At 42.5% G+C, this 25,504-nt stretch overlaps 1 protein-coding gene across 1 annotated transcript in view; it reads right to left on the reverse strand.

The window, feature by feature from the left end:
* LOC106501971 (cytosolic carboxypeptidase 6) overlaps positions 427–25,504 on the reverse strand; it is a 1,114,558-nt gene continuing 1,089,480 nt past the window's right edge. The window contains exon 6 of the mRNA XM_018043997.1: positions 427–474. Coding sequence (XP_017899486.1) covers positions 427–474 — 48 coding nt within the window. The remainder of the gene's footprint in view (positions 475–25,504) is intronic.

Raw genomic sequence — 25,504 nt, forward strand, 5'->3', positions numbered from 1 at the left:
ATCGGAGACAAAACCTGATCACTTGCCCAGACTGGCTTTTCTCCATGAGCTGTCTTCCCTTCATTTCATGCCATTTACAAGGCAGCTTCCCCATTCACCATGATTTTAACGTTTCTCAGGAGACTAGAACACTCCCTTAACATTTGGATCCACTGAGGGATCTGGGGAGAACTTGGCCCTGGAATAATCAGCAGCATCATAGTATCACCCTGCCATATGCAGAGTCAAGAGAAGGCAGCACAGAGGTGGGGAAGAGAAAAGAAACTGCCTGTGGGGGTAGAGGACAGGGGGAGAAGGATCATTCCTGATGCAGGAATTCTGCTGTTGAATCAGGGAGCCAAAGGAAGAGGACACAAATTGCACTGGGATAAGCAACCAGGCGTTGCTCTGGGAAACAAGGGAAAAGGCAAAGCAGAAGGGCCACATCTACTCACCGGGGCTGGTTATCGTCAGGAGGTCAAGCTGCCGCTGTTGCTGCAAAAGAAAACACATTGTGAGAGGACAGATTTAAGCCAGAGTCAAACTTGTTGCTTAGGGGTCAGGGTGGACATGCAAGGGGGATGTTCAGACATGCAGAGCAGGGCACGCTGTGGAGAAGGTGATGGTCTTGTGGTTCCACAGAGAGGCCTTGCACCCTAGAGACCAGGAGGGATGGATGGCCTTTCTGGTCAGAGCTGTCAAATTCATCTATACTAAGGGAAAATGATGCCCTGAGAGGAATGTGGCTTACCTATAGCCACAAAAAAAGTCCCTTTCCAGACTCCCAGCCAAGGCTCATCCCTCTGGACCAGGCAGCCTTAGATTTCTCCCTGCTTACACTGGCTATCCTGGTTAAGTGGCTGACACCCTGGCAACCCTCTTTGCCTTGCCCTTAGTCACTGTCAGCCTCCTTTCTAACCATGATACTCCCAAGGGTTGGTTTATTTATTAACTCTGCTCAACAATGCTATGACAGTTTCCATTACTGATGATGAAACCATTCCTTCTCTAAACTGAATCCTCATCTCCTTGTGCCATGCAACATTCATAGAAAATAATATCTGTCAGGTACACCAGGCACTAGATGAAGCCGCTCATGTTTGGAGGCAATGGCCCTGACCCTAAGGGCTGAAGTGATCAATATCTCAGTAGACTTACCACCCCCCTCACCCCCCCGCCCCTGCATCACACCACACCTATGGGGAAGCTAAGTCCTGAACTAGATGTCATGGGAACCTGGGGGTGGAGAAGAAGGCATTGGAGGCTGAGGATGGGGCAGTGGTAAGTAACTCTCTTAAAGACTTGTTTTTTTAAATTAATTTATTTAAATTGGAGGCTAATTACTTTACACCATTGTAGTGGTTTTTGCCATACACTGACATGGATCAGCCATGGGTGTATACGTATGCTCCATCCTGAACCCCCCTCCCACCTCCCTCCCCATCCCATCACTCAGGGTCGTCCCAGTGCACCGGCCCTGAGTGCCCTGTCTCATGCGTCGAACCTGGACTGGTGATCTATTTCGCATATGATAATATACATGTTTGAGTGTTGTTTTCTCAAATCATCCCACCCTCTCCCTCTCCCACAGAGTCCAAAAGTCTGTTCTTTACATCTGTGTCTCTGTTGCTGTCTTGCATATAGGGTCATTGTTACCATCTTTCTAAATTGCATATATATGCATTAATATACTGTATTGGTGTTTTTCTTTCTGACTTACTTCACTCTGTATAATAGGCTCCCGTTTCATCCACCTCATTAAAACTGATTCAAATGCATTCTTTTTAACAACTGAGTAATATTCCCTTGTGTATATGTATCACAGCTTTCTTATCCATTCATCTGCCAATGGACATCTAGGTTGCTTCCATGTCCTAGCTATTGTAAACAGTGCTGCGAGGAACATTGGGGTACACGTGTCTCTTTCAATTCTGGTTTTCTCGGTGTGTATGCCCAGCAGTGGGATTGCTGGGTAGTATGGCAGTTCTAGTTCCAGGATTTTAAGGAATCTCCACAGTGTAAGACTTAAGTCAGGATTCCTTAAGCCTCTGTCAACCTCTGACTCTTTCCTACACTTGATTTTCCATTAATAGCAGTTTTCATTAATATGTATTTTTTTTTTTCTTAAAAATGGGTTTTAACAAACTTCACTTTGAGAACCATTGCTTCAGGATACACCCTGCATGCCCCTAGGATGGGAATTTCCTCTACAATGTCCCCACCAGTTGTATAAACAGCTTCTGTTTTATCCCCTTTCCTGATAGGGAACTCATTTCTTAACAATTAAATTAAAAAAAAAAATTTCTTTTGGCCACAGCGCATGAGATGTTAGCCCTCCTTGACCAGGGATTGAACCTGTACCCCTAAACTGCCCTATTTTGAGCAGGGTTAAAAGCTGTTTCCTTATAAAATCATTGTTGCTTTGGCCTGTGACAAGTTTGGAGATCTGAAGAAGATCTGTGTCGTCTTCTCTCCTGGTTAAATATTCCCAGTTCTTTCATCCTTGCCTTATAAGGATGGTCTGAAGTCTCCTGGCCCTTGTGGTCCCCTACTCTTCCATTTACATTTCATCTGTCCTGGTCAGAACCTCTTTAAGGTCTCTCTACCTCTTGCTTTAATGATTTCTCAGGGCCCTAAAAGCAGGTCTGTATCCTTTCAGAGTCTTCTCAATCACACATCCCTGTTTTCCTGCCAGCTCATAACTCATTCCAGTTGACATTTTCAAGCAAACAATGCAACTCCAAGATGTCACTGACCTATATTGTGAGCACATATCCTCGTGCTGAAATGAAACACACACCCACACATGAGAGCTGGAAGGAATGCTGGAGCCAGACTGCCTTCTTTCCCAAACACGGAACCAGGCTAGTAGTACAATCGGCGCAAGCTGCCTTTGCCAAGGCCAGCCTGTAGGCTTGGCCCTTCCCTCATACATGAGGAAAGAATACAATGTGTCCTTCCATTTTTCCATAAGCTTGGTTTTACAACAACCACCCTTGGTGAAAGAGATCTGTTTATATGGAAAGTGTTTAATCCTCATCTCTAAATGGTGATTCAGTATCCAGGGTCCAGCAGAGAAAAAGGGAAGAAAACCTGAGAGGAGCAGAAATAGACCTGGCCTCGCGTCCTAACTCCTCTCTGTGGTCTTGCCTAACTTACTGTGTGTCTCTGGTCCTAAACTTCACACCTTAAAACGAATGAGTGAGGCTGGAACACTGGCAGTGACTCTGAGTAAAAAGCAAATAGGCACTGTGCTTGTGGGCTCCCTCTTCTGGTGTAGAGAGTTCTCTGAGAATTCCTGTAGCCAGGACCCTGGGGGCTCAAATGATAGGATTTAAAGGAGAACAGATTTTAGGCTGCCTTCACACACTGCCATTTCAGTACCTGTACGTGTCCCTCACAAGCTGAGGGGAATCTTAAGGGCCCGGAACAGCTATTACACAGTAGCCCTCAGCGAGCATGCTAAACTCAGCTGGACCATTCCTGGAATCCACATCATCCTTTCAAACCCCCGTGCCTTTGCTCGTCCTAGTCTCTCTAAACTAATCTCCTGAGATCTTCACGGAGCTCCCTCCTCATGTCTCAAGACCGCCATGAGGTCTTCTTTGCACGTCAACTCCCAGCCTAACCCCTTCCTCTCCTTTACTCAGAACAGAAGATTTCACACTGTATTCCTTCGATGCATCTTGTAAAACCTCCCTTTTGTATCATGCCCTGTCATAATTACTGGTTTCCTTCTCTGTTTCTCTCACGAGGTCCTTGTTTGAAGACAAGACTATGTCATTTCATCTGTATATTTCCAGTGCCCAGCAGAAAGGCTGAAAGGAATGCTTGATGTCCTCTAGTTCAAGTGATTCAACTATTCCATTATTCCCTCTGCAGCCCTCCTGAGAGATGTGTCAGCATGGAAAGGAAGCATGCCCTTTCCTGTAAAGGACTTTCCCTCAGTCGTGGCTTTGGGGTTTCCTACCTTTATGATTTTTCTCCCACCATCTCTGCAGCCATATTATTATCTATCCACCTCCCCTGGAAACCTTCCTTCCTTTACTCCCATGCGCAGGATCACTGTTTCTCCTAGACCCCTACAGCTTCTACTGTCTGCGCCCCTCCAGTGGAGATGAATTGAATCTAGCCTGGTGACGAGCCCCTTTAACCTACAGCTCACAGACATGTGTGCACCACCTAGTGGCCCAAGAACATAAGCGTAGACTACTGTCTTAACAGGTAGCTCTTAAGACAAGATTGTAGTCTGCATGTCCTATATGCAAACAAAAACAAAAGTATATGTTCAGGAATCACTGGGCAACAGTTTTAACCTAAGATACTAAAATATCCAAATAATTTCCTCAAAGTCTTTCAAAAATGAAAGGAATACAGTGGAAGAGGAAATTTTAATCACAAAAGTGTGCCTAGTATTTAGGTTCACCAAAGGAGACTGGCATTTATTAAAATAGACAACTGACTTGTGAAATTTGACCAATAATATAAATTAATTATATAAGAGGGGAGCATGGTGGAATAAAGAATCACCAAATTATGTTAATTAGTTACCAACTGAGAGACACAAGGACCTTTTACATGGAGATGATACATTACCTACCTGTCTGGATGGTAGAAAATGCAATATTAGCTGGAGAAACATAGCTAGCTAGACAGCAGGTTTGGTAGACTGACAGGGCCTGCTGGCTGGGGGCTGTGCAGCTGAACCACTAGCTAACCATAAGCTACCGTTTCAGGAAGGCAGGCCCTTCATACGCCAGTGGTACTCTGTGTATGTATGTGTGTGAGCAGAGTAGGGGGACATTCCTCCTCAGACAAAGGAATTCTACACATACACTGAGGGCAATGTGCCCAGGTATGTCTGGATGGTATTCCATGGACTCCTGGAGGAGTGTGGGTATGCCAGGGTTGGATCAGTGGTGCTGTGCAGACTCCTGACTATGAGCCTGCATCCAGCCTTTCTTGGTAAGGGTAGTGCCTCTAAAACATTCAGAAGAAACCCACTTCTGTGTTCAACCAGTGTATGGCAGATGACACCAGTCATGACTCCAAAGAGACCATGCGAACTGAAGGTCCCAAAGTCTACAGGAATGATCTCTAAATTTGGTGGGACCAACAATGGCAGGGGCATCCACAGTGGCTGCTGAAGGAGCACACACAGCATGTGTGCTCCAGGAATCATCCACATTCCCCAAGTGATCCAGTGGGAGCTGTTTTGCCAATACAGTGTCCCTTCATCTCTGGTCACAGTTGACAGCTCCCAGGGTAAAAAGTACTGAAAGACTGGTCAACTGGAGACCTCAGCCAAACACTGTGGATCTTTTGTGGATTCAGTTATTCTCAGTAGAAACTATTGTTGTCCTACATTGAAGAATCTATCTTTAAAATGTTTGCAATAATAAAAACAACACATGCTTATTTTGGTCATTTTCCAAATTTCCAGAAAATTCAGAAAGTAAAAGAGAATGAAATCTCATCACTGAAAGAGAAGCATCATTATCATTTTGGTGTATTTTTTTGTCATCTTCTTTGCTTGTGTCTATTTAACAAGGTCATATTTATATATAACAAATGAAGCATGTTTTAATCTTGTGCACCCTTACTTTTTTGTCCCAGGCTGAGTCTTTATTTTGAATTATAAGAATGTAAGTCACATATCATCATTCAGTCACTCAGTCATTTCCAACTTTTTGAGACCCCATGGACTGCAGCACGCCAGGCTTCTCTGTCCATCACTAACTCCCGGAGCTTGCTCACACTCATGCCCATTGAGTCGGTGATGCATCCAACCATCTCATCCTCTGTCATCCCCTTTTCCTTCTGCCCTCAATCTTTCCCAGCATCAGGGTCTTTTCCAATGAGTAGGCTCTTTGCATCAGGTGGCCAAAGTACTAGAGCTTCAGTTTAAGCATCAGTCCTTCCAGTTAATATTCAGGGTTGATTTCCTTAGGATTGACTCTCATATATTTATTGCTATAAATAATTTTAGTTCTTACTACTGTGACTTTGTTTCTAGTCCTTTTTTCAGGAAAGGTGGTATTAGTAAGACAGTGGAAAACTACTTGGTTATTCTGTCACAGGAGGCAGCAGGCAATAACCAACCTGAAAGATACTCTTCTTCATATCTGAAGCCCCTCTCATCGCAGTTACACAAAAGATTTTGTAGAAAGAGCTTCAAACTCAAAATCAGACAGACAAATGTTATGAATCTTGATTCTATCATCTTGTAGCTGTGCTATCTAGGCATGTTTACTTAAGCTAGCTGTCAATTAGGTATCCCATTCATAAAAAGAGTATAGACCAAGCTCCAAGAGTTTAACAGGAAAGAAGCTGAGAGAAAGAGGAAGAATCATTCGGGGCAGAGGGCGGGGCGTGGGGTTAGGGACTTGGAGGTGCCAACAGGTAGAGTGGGAAGCAAAAGGTTGGAAGCTAGGATTTCTGAGGGCTGCTCCAGCTGTGCCCAACTTCAGGCTGAGGCTTTGGGCTTCTCATCATCTGGTACCTTAGCCTTTTACAACAGCCTCTTAACTGGTCTCCCTGATTGCGTTTTGCACATTGCTGCTGCAGCTGGTGTGAACTTTCTGGAATCACACCTTAAAATTCACCAGGACGACTACGGAATAAAGTTTAACCCTTTAGTTGCTGTTGGAGGGTGTCTATGGCCCAGCTCCTGCCTTCTGTCTCCCATTCCATCACACTCTGCGCTCTGACCATGAGAAGCCACTTCCAGTTCCCCAAATTTGCTATGCTCTCACCTCTAGGCCTTTGTTCTCTCTTTTCAGAACAACAGTCTTGTACCCAACCTCCTTTGCCTGGCTAACCCCTACTGGTTCAGCTCTCCACTCACATGCCACTCTTCTGTAAAGGCTTTATTGACCTGCCAAGGCTGGGCTGGATCTTGTCCTTAGCCCCCTGGCCTTCCCCACGAAAGCACCGTCACAATGCCTCTGCTCTTCTGCTTACTTCTCCCTCTTCCCCCCTGTGTGATCTCCCCGAGGGCAGGGCTGTGTCATCACTAGTGCACGCCTCTCAAGGACTAGCCCAGTGCCTGACTGGTACGTGATACTCACTAAACATCTGCTGGTCACCGGCTACCAAGATGCTGGCTAGAGAGAAGGTCCTACTGAACTGATTGTCAGGAAAAGTCTTTAGCTTTATCCCCTTCCCTCCCCAAAGACGTGCACACATTGGCCCCGTAATTTTCCTCAAAACCCTATTTCTGCCATGGGGACCTAGGGATTAAACCACAGAGTATCTGGTCTTCTTCAGCTGGATGGGTAATTATGAGGCTACGTTTAAAAATGGACTTTTCATTTTGGTCACGAACTGCATTGCAATTACTTCTCAGAATGAGAAGGGGACATGGTGTTCCAGAAGCTCAGGAACAGGCTTCATGTGTGGGGTTCTGCTTGGTGAAAGAGAATAGGCACTGATTATGTGTTCTGTTTTGCTTTTTGCATTTCGTGCAGGATAGCTATTTGGGGGAAAAGTCAGTCTGTCATGGCATAGGCTGGAGATAATTTAAATAAGAGCACAAGTAATCTCTGCATTTTCCTGCCACTCCAGAAACCAGCCAATGTGGGGAGGACCTGGGAATCCACACTCTCCAGAAAGGGGAGGTCCCAGGAGCATGGGCACACATTTGGTTTCATGGCTCAGATCGCTCTTTTCCTTGTAATCCCCTTCCTATTCCATTCTCCCCTTCACCCAGCCAGAGTCATTTTCTAGGGCTCTCAGGCCCTCTCCCTGCCTTACCCTAAGCAGAGCCTGCTCCCTATAAAGCATTTCACGTAGTGCTCACTTCTCCCTAAACTGACCACTTCTGATCTCTCCTATTCCAGTCTAGCCTGCACACTGACTGCAGGACTAATCACTCTAAAGTTAAATTCGATCCTTTCTTAGGATAATTTAATAATCCTGGTTGCATTCCTCATAAATACTAGATTTCTTAGTTTAGCATTCAAGGACAGATGACAAATATCCACAAGCTCTAGGTGTCATTTGAAAAAACAGTTTTTATATTTTAACATATTTGGAGAACAAACAAAAAGTTACCTATTATTTTCAGAACCAAACTTCAGATGACAAAGATAGGCCTAATCACATGGGTCAGTCTCACATGCAGAAAATGTGGCAGGAGGAAGATATGGGGAGAGCCAGTCGCCTCTCTGAGGAAAAGGAGCAGGGATTATGAAAGTCTGCAAAGCACTGTCTAAAGCACGGAGCTCAGGCCCACATCCCATTGAAGTGGGACGCTGGCGGTCTATTTGCCTGACCCTTCTGTATGCCACCACCTCACCTGTCCCCGCCCCTGCCTTCTGCCCTCGATGCAGTTCCCTTTCTACTTCTCCTCATGCTGAACAAGTGATGTGTGGCACAGCGTCCCTGACCATACTGGGACTTCACTCTTTGACTCTTCATTTGTTTATTCATTAATTTAATAAATGGCCATGAAGCACCTACTCTATACCAGGCATACTGCTGCCAAGAGGACAAGAAAGACACAGCCTCTGTCTTCAAAGAGACAGCTAACAGTGACGTGGAGAAGACAGACATATATAGCTAATAGTGAGGTGGAGAAGACAGACATATTAAGCAAATAATCATATAATATGAATTAATGTCAGTTATCGTAAGTGCTTCAAAGAAAAACATGTGGAAAGGTACGTGACCAGGGTTCAAAGTATTCCTCAAACCTCACCCAACCCAATGGCTGATGGCGGGATGCCTCTTGTAAGCATCCGCCAAGTCCACTACCTTCTACAGGAACCTGAGCAATGGCTGAGTCTCCGCTGCCCTTTTGCGCACCTACTCCCATCAGGATAATAAAAAATGCATTAGCCTTTTACTCAGGGAGAGAGCGAACATCACTCATGGCTGAAATAGAATCTCATGACTAGGGGTTAAATTCAGTGGGAAGCTGAGTGGGGCAGCAGACAAAAGCTAGGGTTGCACAAGTGGGATTACTTCAATATATTTCACTGAGTAGTTTCTGCTTCTGTAGCTTCCTGTTATTGGAAAAGCCAGGCACGCAAGTGGCTTTCATCCCCAGGGCAGCTTAAAGGAGCATTTGAGTTCAGCCTCTGGCAGCCTGCACAAAAGCAGGGCAAGTGGAAATGGAGAAGAGCATGTGAAAGTGCAGAGGCATTCTGAAAGCAGGATTAGCGGCAGCAGAGGCCAGAGCAGCTGCATTTGCTGAGCATTTACTCTCTGCCAATCCTTACCACCTTCTGAGGCCAGCACTGCATTGTTACCCATTTACATAAATGAAGAAGCTGAAGGTCAAGAGGTTACATTAGCTGCTCAAGGTCACAGCTGCTATTGGAGAAACGTATACTCGAACCCATACTGTTGGTCTCTGCAGATTACACCCAGGTAGCTATGAGAGCACTGGGGTATGAGAAATGCTTTTGGTGATCCCCAAGTTTCTATACAGAGGTGCAGTAGGAGCCTCGGTGGCAATACTCTACCACCGAACAGCCTCTGCCCACAGGAGGGTGGGAGAAGCTTCAACGTAAGCGTGATGTTCTGTAGTTTTCCTTCAGTGTTTACAATTTGAAATTCTATATTTACCTGTACTTATATTTGATCAATGTCATTCCCATTCTATGCTAAACTCTACGACAGAAAGGACAGAGTTGAGCTTTCCTGGCAGAGTGGACTCTGTTTAAATATGTCTTAAAAATCAAATGTGGAAGGCTAGACCAGGTTTTTGAAGAGGGCTAGATAAACAGCTGAAACCCTGATTCTTACTGGAGAGAAATGATACATATCCCATCCTAAAACCCCAGCGAGTCAGATGGGGGCTTGTGTTGGAAGACTGCACCCTCCCAGATCTAGAGGAAAGACCTACGCATCAGGAAACAGTGAGAGGAAGGCTGTTCCAGCCGCGAGTCAGAAGATTTCAGGCCAAGACAGACTGCTTCTTCCCTACCTTTGCCCCAGTAACACAAGGCCGTGTGGGAACCTGGAAGAACAGACATGGCACAGTGATGGTGCCGCTCAAGGCTGGAGAGGATGCCTGCAGGACTGACCGAGGCCCACCCAGGGCCCCTATGGGCCCATAGCATATAAGCATTGATTTAACTGTGTCTCTTATTACAGTTAGGGTTGGGCAGGAGACAGAGGAGACACAGGTTCGATTGCTCCCCTGGGTCGGGAAGATCTCCTGGAGTAGGATCTTGGCAACCTACCCCAGTATTCTTGCCTGGAAAATCCCACGGACAGAGTAGCCTGGCAGGCTATAGCCAATGGGGTTGCAAAGAGTTGGACGTGACTGAACATGCACACCCATGCAAACTATAGTCAGCTATTTACATATTGGTCTTATTTTTCATTTCACCTCTACCTCCCCTACCTCCATTTCCTCCCTCCTGCTTTCTCCTCCAAGGTTAGAGTTGAGTATTTTCTGTGTTGGGTGTTCTCACTGTACCTGATTAGGACCTGAGGAAGTTTGTTACAGATGTGATGTTTTGGCTTATTATCAGACAAAGTTACGTATCTGGTAAGTTCTCTTTTTATATGTTTTAAGTTACAACTTTCCTTTTGTAAAAATCAAACTTTAGGGTTTAAAAGATAAGCCTCTTCGGCCTTCAGCTGATCCTTCAGATTATTCTTCATTTTGAAGGTCACCATGATCCCGTGTGAGTGAGGCTACCCCACAACACAGCTTCCTGGAACGTCAGAGCAAGGGGATTTGGAAATCATTTGGCACAACTACCTTATTTCAGAGAAAAGTACACTGAGCCTATAGAGGGAGAGGGGGCTGCTCAGAGTCACCTGCCACATAGTTCTGCTCTATTTGCTCGTGTGCCTCCTTCAACAGAGTGGAGAAAAGGGATGTCTGTATCCCATTCATGCCTAAAAGAGCATAGATGCTCAGAGGGGTAAAAGAAACTGATAAGGAAACTAAGAGAGTGGGGCGAGCGTATGGAGGCAGGGGGGCATTTGGTTAAGAACTTGTTTTGAGTTCTAATGTCATTATGTCTATTTGATTCAACTGGTTTTAATTGAGGCATTACCAGGAGGACTTCCTTCAGGAGGTGGTAATTGAAATGGCCCTTAAAGATTAGAAACAAGTAAATTACTTCTCACTGAGAAAGTGAGGCCAATCAACTTATCTTTGACAAAGGAGGCAAGAATATACAACGGATTAAAGATAATCTCTTTAACAAGTGGTGCTGGGAAAACTGGTCAACCACTTGTTAAAGAATGAAACTAAAACATTTTCTAACACCACACACAAAAATAAACTCAAAATGGATTAAAGATCTAAACGTAAGACCAGAAACTATAAAACTCCTAGAGGAGAACATAGGAAAAACACTCTCCGACATAAATCACACTAGGATCCTCTATGACCCACATCCCAGAATACTGGAAATAAAAGCAAAAATAAACAAATCGGACCTAATTAAAATTAAAAGCTTCTGCACAACAAAGGAAACTATAAACAAGGTGAAAAGACAGCCTTCAGAATGGGAGAAAATAAAAGCAAATGAAGCAACTGACAAACAACTCATCTCAAAAATATACAAGCAACTTATGCGGCTCAATTCCAGAAAAATAAATGACCCAATAAAAAAATGGGTCAAAGAACTAAATAGACATTTCTCCAAAGAAGACATACAGATGGCTAACAAACACATGAAAAGATGCTCAACATCACTCATTATCAGAGAAATGCAAATCAAAACCACAATGAGGTACCATTTCACACCAGTCAGAATGTCTGTGATCCTAAAGTCTACAAGCAATAAATGCTAGAAAGGGTGTGGAGAAAAGGGAACCCTCCTACACTGTTGGTGGGAATGCAAACTAGTACAGCCACTATGGAGAACAGTGTGGAGATTCCTTAAAAAACTGGAAATAGAACTGCCTTATGACCCAGCAATCCCACTGTTGGACATACACACCAAGGAAACCAGAATTGAAAGAGACACATGTACCCCAATGTTCATTGCAGCACTGTTTATAATAGCCAGGACATGGAAGCAACCTAGATGTCCATCAGCAGATGAATGGATAAGAAAGCTGTGGTACATATACACAATGCAGTATTACTCAGCCATTAAAAAGAATACATTTGAATCAGTTCTAATGAGGTGGATGAAACTGGAGCCGATTATACAGAGTGAAGTAAGCCAGAAAGAAAAACACCAATACAGTATACTAACACATATATATGGAATTTAGAAAGATGGTAATGAAAACCCAGTATGTGAGACAGCAAAAGAGACACAGATGTATAGAACAGTCTTTTGGACTCTGTGGGAGAGGGAGAGGGTGGGATGATTTGGGAGAATGGCATTGAGACATGTATAATATAATGTAAGAAACGAATCGCCAGTCTAGGTTCAATGCAGGATACAGGATGCTTGGGGCTGGTGCACTGGGATGACCCAGAGAGATGGTATGGAGAGGGAGGTGGGAGGGGGGTTCAGGATTGGGAATTCATGTACACCCATGGCAGATTCATGTTGATGTATGGCAAAACCAATACAGTATTGTAAAGTAAAATAAAGTAAAATTTAAAAAAAATAAAAAGAAAAGGTGCATGAGGAAATTTTAAATTGGTGGTGGATATTTTTATTATTTTGATTGTGGTGATGGTTTCATGGGTGTATGTACATTTGTAATATGTGTAGCTGCCTCAATTTGATTCTATTTCAATATGATTCTATTTCAATCATACCTCAATAAAGCTATTTAATAAATACTGCAAAAAAAAAAAAAAAAGAATGGCACAGGAATCTGAGTTGGCCATAGGCTCTGCTACCCTCTGTGCCTAGGAACTAATGAGTCTCTTTAATTTGACATCCAGTTTTTAAGACTACTAGGGCATCTCTTTGAAATGCTATATTCTGTTTGTTCCTTTTCATATTTGGTTATGGAATATATAACACTGATCCCCAATAATGGAAGATGCTTACAAGAAGAGAATCAAACAAAATTAAAACACATACAAAAAAGACACGGAGGAATAGAAAAATAAGGAGAAATTAGATGATGCTAGGTGCAAGGTCATCAGACTGATTATATTCAGATTGATCATATTCTTTGCAGCTAAAGATGGAGAAGCTCTACACAATTAGCAAAAACAAGACGGGAGCTGACTGTAGTTCAGATCATGAACTCCTTATTGCCAAATTCAGACTTAAATTGAAGAAAGCAGGGAAAACCACTAGACCATCCAGATATGACCTAAATCAAATCCTTTATGATTATACAGTAGAAGTGACAAATAAATTCAAGGGATTAGATCTGATAGACAGAGTGCCTGAAGAGCTATGGACGAAGGTTCATCACACTGATCAAGACCATCACCAAGAAAAAGAAATGCAGAAAGGCAAAATGGTTGTCTGAGAAGGCCTTACAAATTGCTGAGGAAAGAAGAGAAGCTAAAGGCAAAGGAGAAAAGGAAAGATATATTCAATTGAATGCAGAGTTCCAAAGAATTGCAAGGAGAGATAAGAAAGCCTTCCTCAATGATCAATGCAAGGAAATAGAGGAAAATAATAGAATGGGAAAGACTAGAGATCTCTTTAAAAAATTAGAGATATCAAGGGAGTATTTCATGCAAAGATGGCACAATAAAGTACAGAAATGGTATGGACCTAACAGAAGCAGAAGATATTAAGAAGAAGTGGCGAGAATACACAGAAGAACTGTATAAAAAAGATCTTCGTGACCCAGATAATCACGATGGTGTGATCACTCATCTAGAGCCAGATATCCTGGAATGTGAAGTCAAGTGGGCCTTAGGAAGCATCACTATGAACAAAGCTAGTGGAGGTGATGGAATTCCAGTTGAGCTATTTCAAATCCTAAAGGATGATGCTGTGAAAGTGCTGCACTCAATATGCCAGCAAATTTGGAAAACTCAGCAGTGGCCACAGGACTGGAAAAGGCCAGTACTCATTCCAATCCCAAAGAAAGGCAATGCCAAAGAATGTTCAAACTACCTCACAATTGCACTCATCTCCCACGCTAGCAAAGTAATGCTCAAAATTCTCCAAGCCACGCTTCAACAGTACATGAACCATGAACTTCCACTGGATCATTGAAAAAGCAAGAGAGTTCCAGAAAAACATCTACTTCTGCTTTAGTGACTATGACAACGTCTCTGATTGTGTGGATCACAACAAACTGTGGAAAATTCTTCAAGAGTTGGGAATACCAGACTGCCTTATCTGCCTCCTGAGAAATCTGTATGCAGGTCAGGAAGCAACAGTTAGAAATGGACATGGAACAATAGACTGGTTTTAAATTGGAAAAGGAGTACATCAAGGCTGTATATTGTCACCCTGCTTATTTAACTTATATGTAGAGTGCATCATGAGAAATGCTGGAGTGGATGAAGCACAAGCTGGAATCAAGATTTCTGAGAGAAATATCAATAACCTGAGATATGCAGATGACACCACCCTTATGGCAGAAAGTGAAGAAGAACAAAGGGCCCCATGATGAAAGTGAAAGAGGAGAGTGAAAAAGTTGGATTAAAGTTCAACATTCAGAAAACTAAGATCATGGCGTCTGGTTCCATTACTTTATGGCAAATTGATGGGAAACAATGGAAACAGTGAGAGACTTTATTTTGGGGGGCTCCAAAATCACTGCAGATGATTCATCATTGCAGCCAGGATGAAATTAAAAGACGTTTGTTCCTTGGAAGAAAAGCTATGATCAACCTAGACAGCATATTAAAAAGCAGAGACATTACTTTGCCACCAAAGGTCCATCTAGTCAAAGTTATAGTTTTTTCAGTAGTCGTGTATGAATGTGAGAATTGGACTGCAAAGAAAGCTGAGTGCTGAGAAATTGATGCTTTTGAACTATGGTGTTGGAGAAGACTCTTGAGAGTCTCTTGGACTGGAAGATCAAACCAGTCAATTCTAAAGGAAATCAGCCCTGAATATTCATTGGAAGGACCATGCTGAAGCTGAAACTCCAATACTTTGGCCACCAGATGTGAAAAGCTGACTCAGTGGAAAAGCCCCTGATACTGGGACAGATTGAAGGCAGGAGGAGAAGGGGACGACAGAGGATGAGATGGTTGGATGGCATCACCGCTCAACAGACATGAGGTTGAGCAAGCTCTGAGAGTTGGTGCTGGACCGGGAAGCCTGGCATGCTGCAGTCCATGGCGTTGCAAAGAGTTGGACATGACTGAGCGATTGAACTGAACTGAGGTATAAGGTCACAACTCAGAATTCACATCCTAAGATACTCTGCTCACTGGCCCAAGGTGAGATACAAATTTGACTTTCGGCTTTTCAGCCACCTAGGCACAGTGGAAAACTCAGATACAATTTTGTAACCAGTGTATATACCAAGGATAAAAACAAAACCCCAAATAAAACAACTGAATGACAGCATCTCCATTGTTCCTGACTTCACATCTGAGGAAATCTCTTCTGAGAGTCCTTAGAAAGGGGATCTTGAGGTGTAGTGGATGATAGGAATTAGCCAAGTCCTGCAGTGACATATCAGCAGAGCTGTATTTGGAACCAGCAGAGCTGACTCCCGTGATGCTGTTGAATAAGCCCTATGGAGCACAGAGACAGGTGAAACGTGGTGGTCACGAGAGCCCTGGAACCTGAATAAGAAGACCCATGTCTGTGCCAGGGGTAATAGCAACAGAGAGGCATGAGCACAAATCCTAGCCTGTCGCTCACGACTCTGCAGCAGCCCTTAGATGAGTTTTTTAATCTCTCTCATTTCCACATTTCTAATATGGGGGTAAGAAGAGTTTTAAAACCAGAATATAATTTCACTCAGAGTTTTTACAACAAACATTGCTGTATTATGGAATATAATATAAAATACTCATGTCTTTTGGGAAGAGAAATGATTCTATAAAACATTAACATTTCAGATTTTTTGAGGATTAAGGTCACTCTTCCCTACTTAGGTGGAAGAGCTCAGAGGTTCTGACTTCACAAAAGATCTTATTACATTCAACTAAGTGTTTAATAAAGTTTTTCTTTTGTCCCCACTCTTCTTCAGATTCAGCAAGTGTGCAAACTTGGTCACATGTGCCTGCGCAGAAGCATGGTTAGGACTGAGTGACACAATGAACCAGAGACACATGCTTCGGCCCAGTCTTGCCAGTTTCTTGCTGTATGAGCTAATAATTTTAATAATTTATCTTCTTTGATTGTGTCTCCACCACCTACTGGCTAAGTGACCCTGGGTAAGTTGGTTAAATACTTTCAAATGGGTTTAGCAACCCATCTACTAGTAAAGCACCTAACCTACACATTTGTCATATAATCTCTGGGTAAATGGCACTTAGCCTGGTAAGAGTTTTATTTTTAATTCCAAGACTGCTTGTAAAGCCTTTCCTCCCCCCTGTCTCTATATGTGACTTCTCTATTACATCATCACCTTCTGGAAATGTTTTGCTCTCCCAGGCTGGGTTAGGTGCCTCCTTCAGGCCTCTCAGCACCTTGTACTACCCTTGGCCACAGACGCTATCCCTGTGGGTTGCAGTCATCTGTGAGTCAGCCTGCTGTGAGAGCTCTAGTGGGCAAGGACGCTGTGTGACTCAGTTCGGTACCTCCAGCTCCTACCACTCTACTTGGAACAGAGCAGGTCTTCAGTCATGTTTGTGGAATTGCATGAAACTGGAGTTCCTGTGAAAAATATCATGACATTCAGGATAAAACTCTGGCATTGAAAGTGAGGCAACATTAATCTGTGTTTCTGCCCAGCCAGAGTAATGCCTCTGCAGGATGTCAGAGTTATATATACTGCAGGAAGTACAAGTGCCAGGCCATAACAGTCTATTTTCTGCATTTGACTGGCTCTCCTGGAAGCTCCATTCCACGCTGATTGACCACGACTTTCCATAAGAAATTGCCAGCTTGATTGTGGGGAAAGAATCCAGATCTAATTGTTCTTTGTAAGCCTGGGACAGAAGGTATTATTGCTTGAAAAATGGAACTGTCTAAATTAATTTTCCTGAAACAAACATCTTTGCCAAATAAAAGCAATGCATAATAACAAACCATAATTAAAAGCAAAATGATACCTTTTGTTACTTGGGGAAAGCAAATGTGTTCACTAGAAAAAAAAGACCAAAATGTGATTTTCTTGGAATTCCAGGGACACATCTTAAAGCCTGATGAGAGGGGTGTGTGTGTGTGTGTGTGTGTGTGTGTGTGTGTGTGTGTGTGTGTATGTATGCATGTTCAGGAGTAGAATGGGGTGGGAAGAGGTATCTCTGTTTTTTTGTTTTTTGTTTTTCTTTTCTTTTCCTTTTCTTTCCTTTCGCTTTGAAAAATAAGCATCATTCGTGATTGATTTCTGAACAATGCAATCAGAATATTCTCATTGCACTTTTAATAGATAGGAACTGGAAAAGGGAGGGGAGTTAACACTTGTAGAACTACCTTATTTTCCCTTGCCCGATTTTCCTAACCTATTTTTAAATTTATTCTAACTTTATATCTATATATATGTGTGTGTGCTTATGTGTGTGCATGCATGTTTTTAAACTGATGTTTTCTAGAAAATAGTTAATTAAGATGTAAAAACTCTAATTTTACATCTACTACGCAACAGATGCTTTATTTATGTTTACTCATTTCATCCTCATGACACTCTCATAATGCAGGTATTTAACCCCCACTTTAGAGACGAGGAAATTGATACTCAAAGAGGTTAAATAAATGCCCGAAGTCACAAAGCCATTAAATTAAATGATGGCACTAAGATTTAAACCACACTTCTGACTATGAAATCCATGTTATTAAAAGCACTGTATCCATAATATATAGTATCATTAAATAATAATGTTAATAATATAAAAGATAAAAATATATACAAAAACTTGAGATCTCAACAGCCACTTTCATTTTTTCTGTGCTATTTGGTAGTTATTGTCTAAATATCTAAATAATGTGTGGATAATAATTATACATGAAAACAAAGATGTAATCATGGCACAAATACAATTTTGCTACTTTCAATATTCTGTTATTTTTAGGTTATATTATATCATAAGAAGTTTTCAAATAGTATTACATAGTCATTATAAATGTTATTTTAATGACTTCATAATGTTCCACTTAGTGAAAGTGAATGGTTTACTTAAATATAGAACATTTGGATTGTTATTATTTTGCTATTATAAATGACATTACAATAAGCCCCTTCCTGCATACAATTTTTTCCTTCACTTGGATTAGATTATCTCTCTGGGATGAATACCCAAGAGTGGAATTACTGGGTCAGAAAACATGTACCTTTTTATTACTCTTGATACATGTTGCCAAACTGCTTTCCAGTAGGGGCATTCCAATTTACATTCCCATGAGATGTTTTTGAGATAAAGATTTTACTGTACCTTTGCCAGCATGGGGGATTACAACTTTTAAAATACTTTTTGTGAATGTAATAGTTATCATATGGTATAAATGTTATTTGGCTTTTTTTTTTTTAAAGATGATTCTGTAGGCTTGAATTCTTTTTCATTATCTTGTTCATTCATTGTGTTTCTGACAGTGAGAGATGACTTTTCATATTATATGCCTGGCATTAAGGTTTTAGTTCTATTTGCATTTTAAACTCTCAGGGGAGAACCACCTCTTTTGTTCTTGGTTCACCATCTTTGGTGGCACTGGAAACACTCACTCAGGGACCTGATTTGGCATCAAATGAAATGCTTTCCCTAAATAACAAGGCTGTTTTTAAACTTTTCAATCAAAGACAGATCCCACTAAAACTTGGAAATGCACATCCAGACAGAGTTAGAACAAGTTCACGAGGATTTTTAGGGATGCTCCGAGTTCCCCTCCTCCTTAATCCCCTTCTAAGGATGGATGATGTCACTTCTCACTGAGCCTGAGGAGGTCTGCTGGAGATCAAGGGCACTGACTGGGCCAAAATATAAGGGGTGGTATTTTCAGTATTTTCTGCAGGATTGCCCTAGAGGTATTCTTTTTTCCCCCAGAGAAAGCCAAGCAGGATCTCCTGTGAACCCTGAGGAAAGGGAGCCATATCAGCTGGCCTCATTTGGCCAAAGGGAGCTCACTCAGAATGCAGGTTGAAGTTCCACCCTGAGGTTTACCAAGTTTCAAGTATTTTGAGTGTGTGTGTGTGTGTGTGTGTGTGTGTGTGTGTGTGTATGTGATTTGTGTTTTTGTGTTTGTGCTTTTATTGGGAGGGGGGTTGTTTTCTGTGGGCATGTTTCCTTCCAAGAATTTGAGGGAAAAATTTGTTTTAGGTTAGGATCTAGGCAATCGCAGCCATCTACTCCCTATCTAAAACTGCCTTTAAGCTGCCCCTGTCGCAGCTTCCAGAAGACAGTTGTCACTCATCTAGACACAGATGCAGATTGTTTAGCATGAATTTTATACGAGGCTCTGTGTTAAGCCTTGGGAAAATGGGAAGTGGGGACAGAGAAGAACTTACCTGGGACAGGCATTTTGTTTATATTGACTCACTTAAGTCCCACAACATTATGAGGTATATTTCATAATTCTATTTTCTAGATAAAGAAACTGGGGATCAGAAAGGTGACTTATCCAAGATCACAAAGTTAGGAGTTGGTCTCCCTGCTTCTAGCATCACTTCCCCTCAACCTACGCTCCACCCTGCAACCAGAGTGAAATTTCAAAAATGTAAATGTGCTACTCTCTTTAAAATTCTCCATTGATAGAACAGTAATGTCCAAAGTACCTAGCACTCTCACTCTGCTCTGCCAGTTCCTGTAGCCTCCAGTCTTGCTGCCATTCTGCTCCTCGTCCAGGCTCCATGTGGCTTACCTTTAGTACCCAGCACACCACGCTTTCCTCTTGCCCCCCATGTCTTTCTTTTTCCATTTTTCATTAAGGTATAATTGACATATAACATATTAATTTTGGGTGTACAACAATGATTAGATATTTGTATATGCTGGGAAATGATTGCCACAATAAGTTCTAATTACCATCTGTCACCATACAAAGTTGCATTTTTTCCTGTGATGGGGACTTTTAAGGTTTACGCTCTTAGCAACTTTCAAACATGCAATACAAAGTTATTGACTCCAGTCACAGTCCCCACCGCTTACTTATTTTAAAATCAAAAACTTCTTGACTCACTTCACCCATTTTACTCCCCCAGCCCTTGTCCTCCCTGACAACCATCAGTCTGTTGTCTGTATGAAACTTCTGTATTGATGACCCCTGAAAGTATAGTCCTCATGCCTTTTTATGCCCTGTTCCCTTTGCCTGCCACATCCTTCCTGTCACAATCTTTCCTTGGTGAGCTACTTTTCACTCCTTTTTCACACCTCAGTTTAAAGGCTATCTCCATCACTAGGCCTTATCTGGCCCCTGGATTGGCTTAAGATGCCATTCTTTTGTGCTGTCATAGTGCCTTGGCTACCATCCTACGCTTGTCCAACTGTGAGCTCCTTGAAGGTAAAAACGGTTTCACTCACTATTGCAGCCTCAGCATTTAATCATAGTGCATGGCACAGAGTAAATGCCAGATGTAGACTGAATGTGTATCTCCCCGAAATTCACATGTTGAAAACTAATGTGCTGGTATTTGGAGGTAGAGGCTTTGGGAGGTTACTGGGTGTTGAGGGCAGAGCCCTCATGTTTGGAATTAATGTCCTTATAATAGAAACCCGACTAAATACTCAAAAGAGACCCCAGAGAGATCTTTTGCCACTTTCTCCATGTGAAGTTACAAGAAGGTTATGAACCAGAACACAGTCTCTCAGCAGTCACTGAATCTGTTGGTGCCTTGATCTTGGACTGTCAGCCTCCAGAACTATGAGAAATACATTTCTGTTGTTTAAAAGCCCCTGTCTATGACATTTTTGTTATAGCAGCTCAAACAGACTAAGACAATGCTCAATAAATACATTTGAATGAATTAAGAAATGAGCAGAATCAGAAACTGCAGAGATGGGAAACAGATCATGATCCAAGAGGTCAGGGCTTTTTCAACTATTATTTTTTGTAGTTACTTTAAGTTGTTGAATGTTCTTGCCGACCATACATTGAATGACTGGTGGAATAAATAATAAAAAGAAGGTGTGATCACCAATAAATGAAGAACAAGGCATTCTTTGTAGTTGCTCAAGCCCTTATTTTCCCAGCTGTAGTCCCCAGAGGGGCCCCTGCTCCAGGCCACCTACTTTACCAGCATTCTGTGGCGACCAAGCGTGGGCTTTGCAGTCATACCCAGGCTTGACTTCTGGCTCATACTGAAATGATCTGCCTACAATGCGGGAGACCCAAGTTCAATCCCTGGGTTGGAAAGATCCCCTGGAGAAGGGAATGGCTGCCCACACCAGTATTCTAATCTGGAGAATTACATGGACAGAGGAGACTGGCAGGCTACAGTCCATGGGTTCACAAAGAATCGGACATGACAGAGTGACTAACACTCTCTCCATCATTGAGCTCTTCAGAGGCTTCAGTGGCCTCAAGAATGAAATTCCTGCTGCCACCTGCTGCCACCTATCATGTGTCAGGTACTGCACTTTGCACTTTTTTTTTCTTAGCTCAAATCACTAATTCTTGTTAACACACCTGGAACATAGGCATCACCTTTCTTATTCAGATGAGGAAATGGTAGCCTGGAGAGTTTCAGTTACTTTTTCTAGGCAGCATAGCTAAGCAGTTCCAGCCCAGGGATTCAAACTCAAGTCTTACAATTCTAGAAGTTCATTTTGTTTTTATAATGTCACACCCCTCTGCTCCTAATAGTCTTCTAGCTATGAGCACATGGTAGGTGAGTAAGAAAATAAAATGAATTATTTGCATTCTTTTTATGAAGCACTGCAGTTTCTCTGAGTCAAATCTTTTCTTTCCTGAGCCAGCTCTTATGTGTGGGCAGATGGCAGATGGTGACAACTGTCCACTGCTTGTCTTAATATCACGTTTGTATCCTATTCAAAAACACATTTAAAAGATGTGTCTGTGAAGATAGATGGGGCAGAGAATAGAGGACATGCTTTCTTCATCTGACTATTATGCCCCTAAAATGTGTCAATATTTTCTCTTTGCAAGTGGAGCACTACATTGGATTCCCTCTTGTCTCTGCTTCAATGATTTTGTAATTATGAGGCAAGCAAGAATTCAGCAGCTGGCCTCTTATGAAGAAAGGGCACTGGCTCCATTACTTACATCAGTTGAAAGGAAAAAAAAAAGCTCCTTGTGTTCAGATGGTTCTATCAGTGGTTTTTAAATCAGGTGTATGTATGTGTGTGTGTGTCTGTGTATGTGTGTGTGTGTCTGTGTATGTGTGTGTGTTTAGTGCATACATAGAGAGTGAAAGTAAGTGTAAAAAGGAGAACTTGTGAGAGAGAGTGAGAGAAAAAAATATATATATGGAGAGAGAGAAACCCAGAACAACAACAGGAAAAAGGAAAGTGAGAATAAAGGTTCAGCTCTCTGAAACTCACCTGAGTGAGTGCTAGAACACTCTTAGAGTTCATCTAGTTCAAGGTCAGCAAGCTGTAGCCTACTTGCCAAAGCTAGCTTGCTGCCTGTTTCTGCATAGTCCACGGCTAAATGTTGTTTCAGTTCAGTTCAGTCGCTCAGTCGTGTCCGACTCTGCGACCCCATGAACTGCAGCATGCCAGGCCTCCCTGTCCATCACCAACAGCCAGAGTTCACCCAAATTCTTGTCCATTGAGTCAGTGATGCCATTCAGCCATCTCATCCTCTGTCGGCCCCTTCTCCTCCTGCCCCCAATCCCTCCCAGCATCAGAGTCTTTTCCAATGAGTGAACTCTTCACAGCAGGTGGCCAAAGTATTGGAGTTTCAGCTTTAGCATCAGTCCTTCCAAAGAACACCCAGGACTGATCTCCTCTAGAATGGATTGGTTAGATCTCCTTGCAATCCAAGGGACTCTCAAGAGTCTTCTCCAACACCACAGTTCAAAAGCATCAATTAATTCTTCAGCACTCAGCTTTCTTCACAGTCCAACTCTCACATCCATACATGACTACTAGAAAAATCATAGCCTTGACTAGATGGACCTTTGTTGGCAAAGTAATGTCTCTGCTTTTGAATATGCTATCTAGGTTGGTCATAAGTTTCCTTCCAAGGAGTAAGGATCTTTTCATTTCATGGCTGCAGTCACCATCTGCAGTGATTTTGGGGCCCCTAAAAATAAAGTCTGACACTGTTTCCACTGTTTCCCCATCTATTTCCCATGAAGTGATGGGACCAAATGCCATGATCTTAGTTTTCTGAATGTTGAGCTTTAAGCCAACTTTTTCACTCTCCTTTCACTTTCATTAAGAGGCTTTTTAGTTCCTCTTCACTTTCTGCCATAAGGGTGGTGTCATCTGCATATCTGAGGTTATTGATATTTCTCTCAGAAATCTTGATTCCAGCTTGTGTTTCTTCCAGCCCAGCATTTCTCATGATGTATTCTGCATAGAAGTTCAATAAGCAGGATGACAATATACAGCCTTGACGTACTCCTTTTCCTATTTGGAACCAGTCTGTTGTTTCATGTCCAGTTCTAACTGTTGTTTCCCGATGGTGTGATCACTCACCTAGAACCAGACATCCTGGAATGTGAAGTCAAGTGGGCCTTAGAAAGCATCACTATGAACAAAGCTAATGATGGAATGGAGGTGATGGAATTCCAGTTGAGCTATTTCAAATCCTGGAAAATGATGCTGTGAAAGTGCTGCACTCAATATGTCAGCACATTTGGAAAACTCAGCAGTGGCCACAGGACTGGAAAAGGTCACTTTTCATTCCAATCCCAAAGAAAGGCAATGCCAAAGAATGCTCAAACTACCTCACAATTGCACTCATCTCACATGATAGTAAAGGAATGCTCAAAATTCTCCAAGCCAGACTTCAGCAATATGTGAACTGTGAACTTCCAGATGTTCAAGATGGTTTTAGAAAAGGCAGAGGAACCAGAGATCAAATTGCCAACATCTGCTGGATCATCGAAAAAGCAAGAGAGTTCCAGAAAAACATCTATTTCTGCTTTATTGACTATGCCAAAGCCTTTGACTGCGTGGATCACAATAACCTATGGAAAATTCTGAGAGATGGGAATACCAGACCACGTGACTTGCCTCTTGAGAAATGTTGTTTATGTATTTTCAAATAACTGAAAACATATAAAGAGACAAATAGTATTTTGTGATGTGAAAATTATATGAAATTCAAATTTCAAGGTCCATCAATAAAGTCTTATTGGAACACAGCTGCACACATTCTTTTACATACTGTCTATGATCCTTTTATGTTCCAAAGGTGGGGTTGAGTTGTAACAGAGACTGGTTGGCCTGCAAAGCGTAAAACTGCCCTTAAATAAAAGATGTCCCTATTTCCTACTAGTCCAAGCTGCAGACCCAACAGCCACCTTGAAGGCAGAGGTTATATGCCCTCAAATCTGTAGCCCTGGTGCCCAGCACAGGGCCAAGCATCAGGACTGGTTACACACCTTGTTGAGCCAGTGCAAAATAACAGTGCAGAGCCCCTTATTCAAAAAGCAGAATTAGACTTCCCTGGTGGTACAGGGGATAAGAATCCATTTGCCAATGCAGGGTATAAGGGTTCGATCCCTGGTCTGGGAAGATTCTACATGCTTTGGAGCAAGTAAGCCCATGTGCTACAACTACTGAGCCTGCACTCCAGAGCCCAGGAGCTGCAACTACTGAAGCCTGTGTGCCTAGAGCCCGTTTTTCTCAACAAGAGAAGCCACTGCAATGAGAAACATGTACACCACAATGAAGAGTAGCCCCCGCTGCAACTAGAGACGGCCTGCGGAAAGCAACAAAGTCCCAGTGAGGCCATAAATGAAGCTAATTGATTAAACACACACACAAATATGTGTATATATATATGCATATATACAATATGTGTAAATACATATATAAGTATCCACACACACACATGCATGTGCTGTGCTTAGACTCTCAGTCATGTCCAGCTCTTTGTGACCCCATGGACTATAACCCATCAGGCTCCTCTGTCCATGGGGATTCTCTAGGCAAGAATACTGGAGTGGGTTGCCATGCCCTCCTTCAGGGGATCTTCCCAACTCAGGAGTCGAACCCAGGTCTCCAGCATTGCAGGTGGATTCTTTATCACCTGAGCTACCAAAGAAGCCCATATATATGCATATATATATATACATATATACAAATATATATATATATATATAAAGAAGGATGAAAGTGGCATTATAGCCAATAAAATATAAAGCCTTTTCCTGCTTCTAGTATTTCTCTCCCTACTTGTCATCATATTTTTTATTTGCTTTTTAATGCTATGCTCTCTCAGGCATTGGGATAGTAGAGGGGTGAGTGCAAACCCCTGGGGCTTCACCATGAGACTGGGTGCTCAAGTTTGCCTGGCCCACTGGCTGCGGGGAATGCCTTCTCCTATTCCACCTCCTCCTCCCATTGCCAACTGAGTACAGGGAGGTCCAGACAGACATACTCATTCCCATGGGCCAGCTGCTCCAATCTACTCCAGACGTCAATCCCCAGTTCAGTTCAGTTCAGTTCAGTCGCTCAGTCGTGTCTGACTCTTTGCGA

This window comes from Capra hircus, chromosome 3 (genome assembly GCF_001704415.2).
Source record: "Capra hircus breed San Clemente chromosome 3, ASM170441v1, whole genome shotgun sequence".
Classification (NCBI taxonomy): Eukaryota; Metazoa; Chordata; class Mammalia; order Artiodactyla; family Bovidae; genus Capra; species Capra hircus.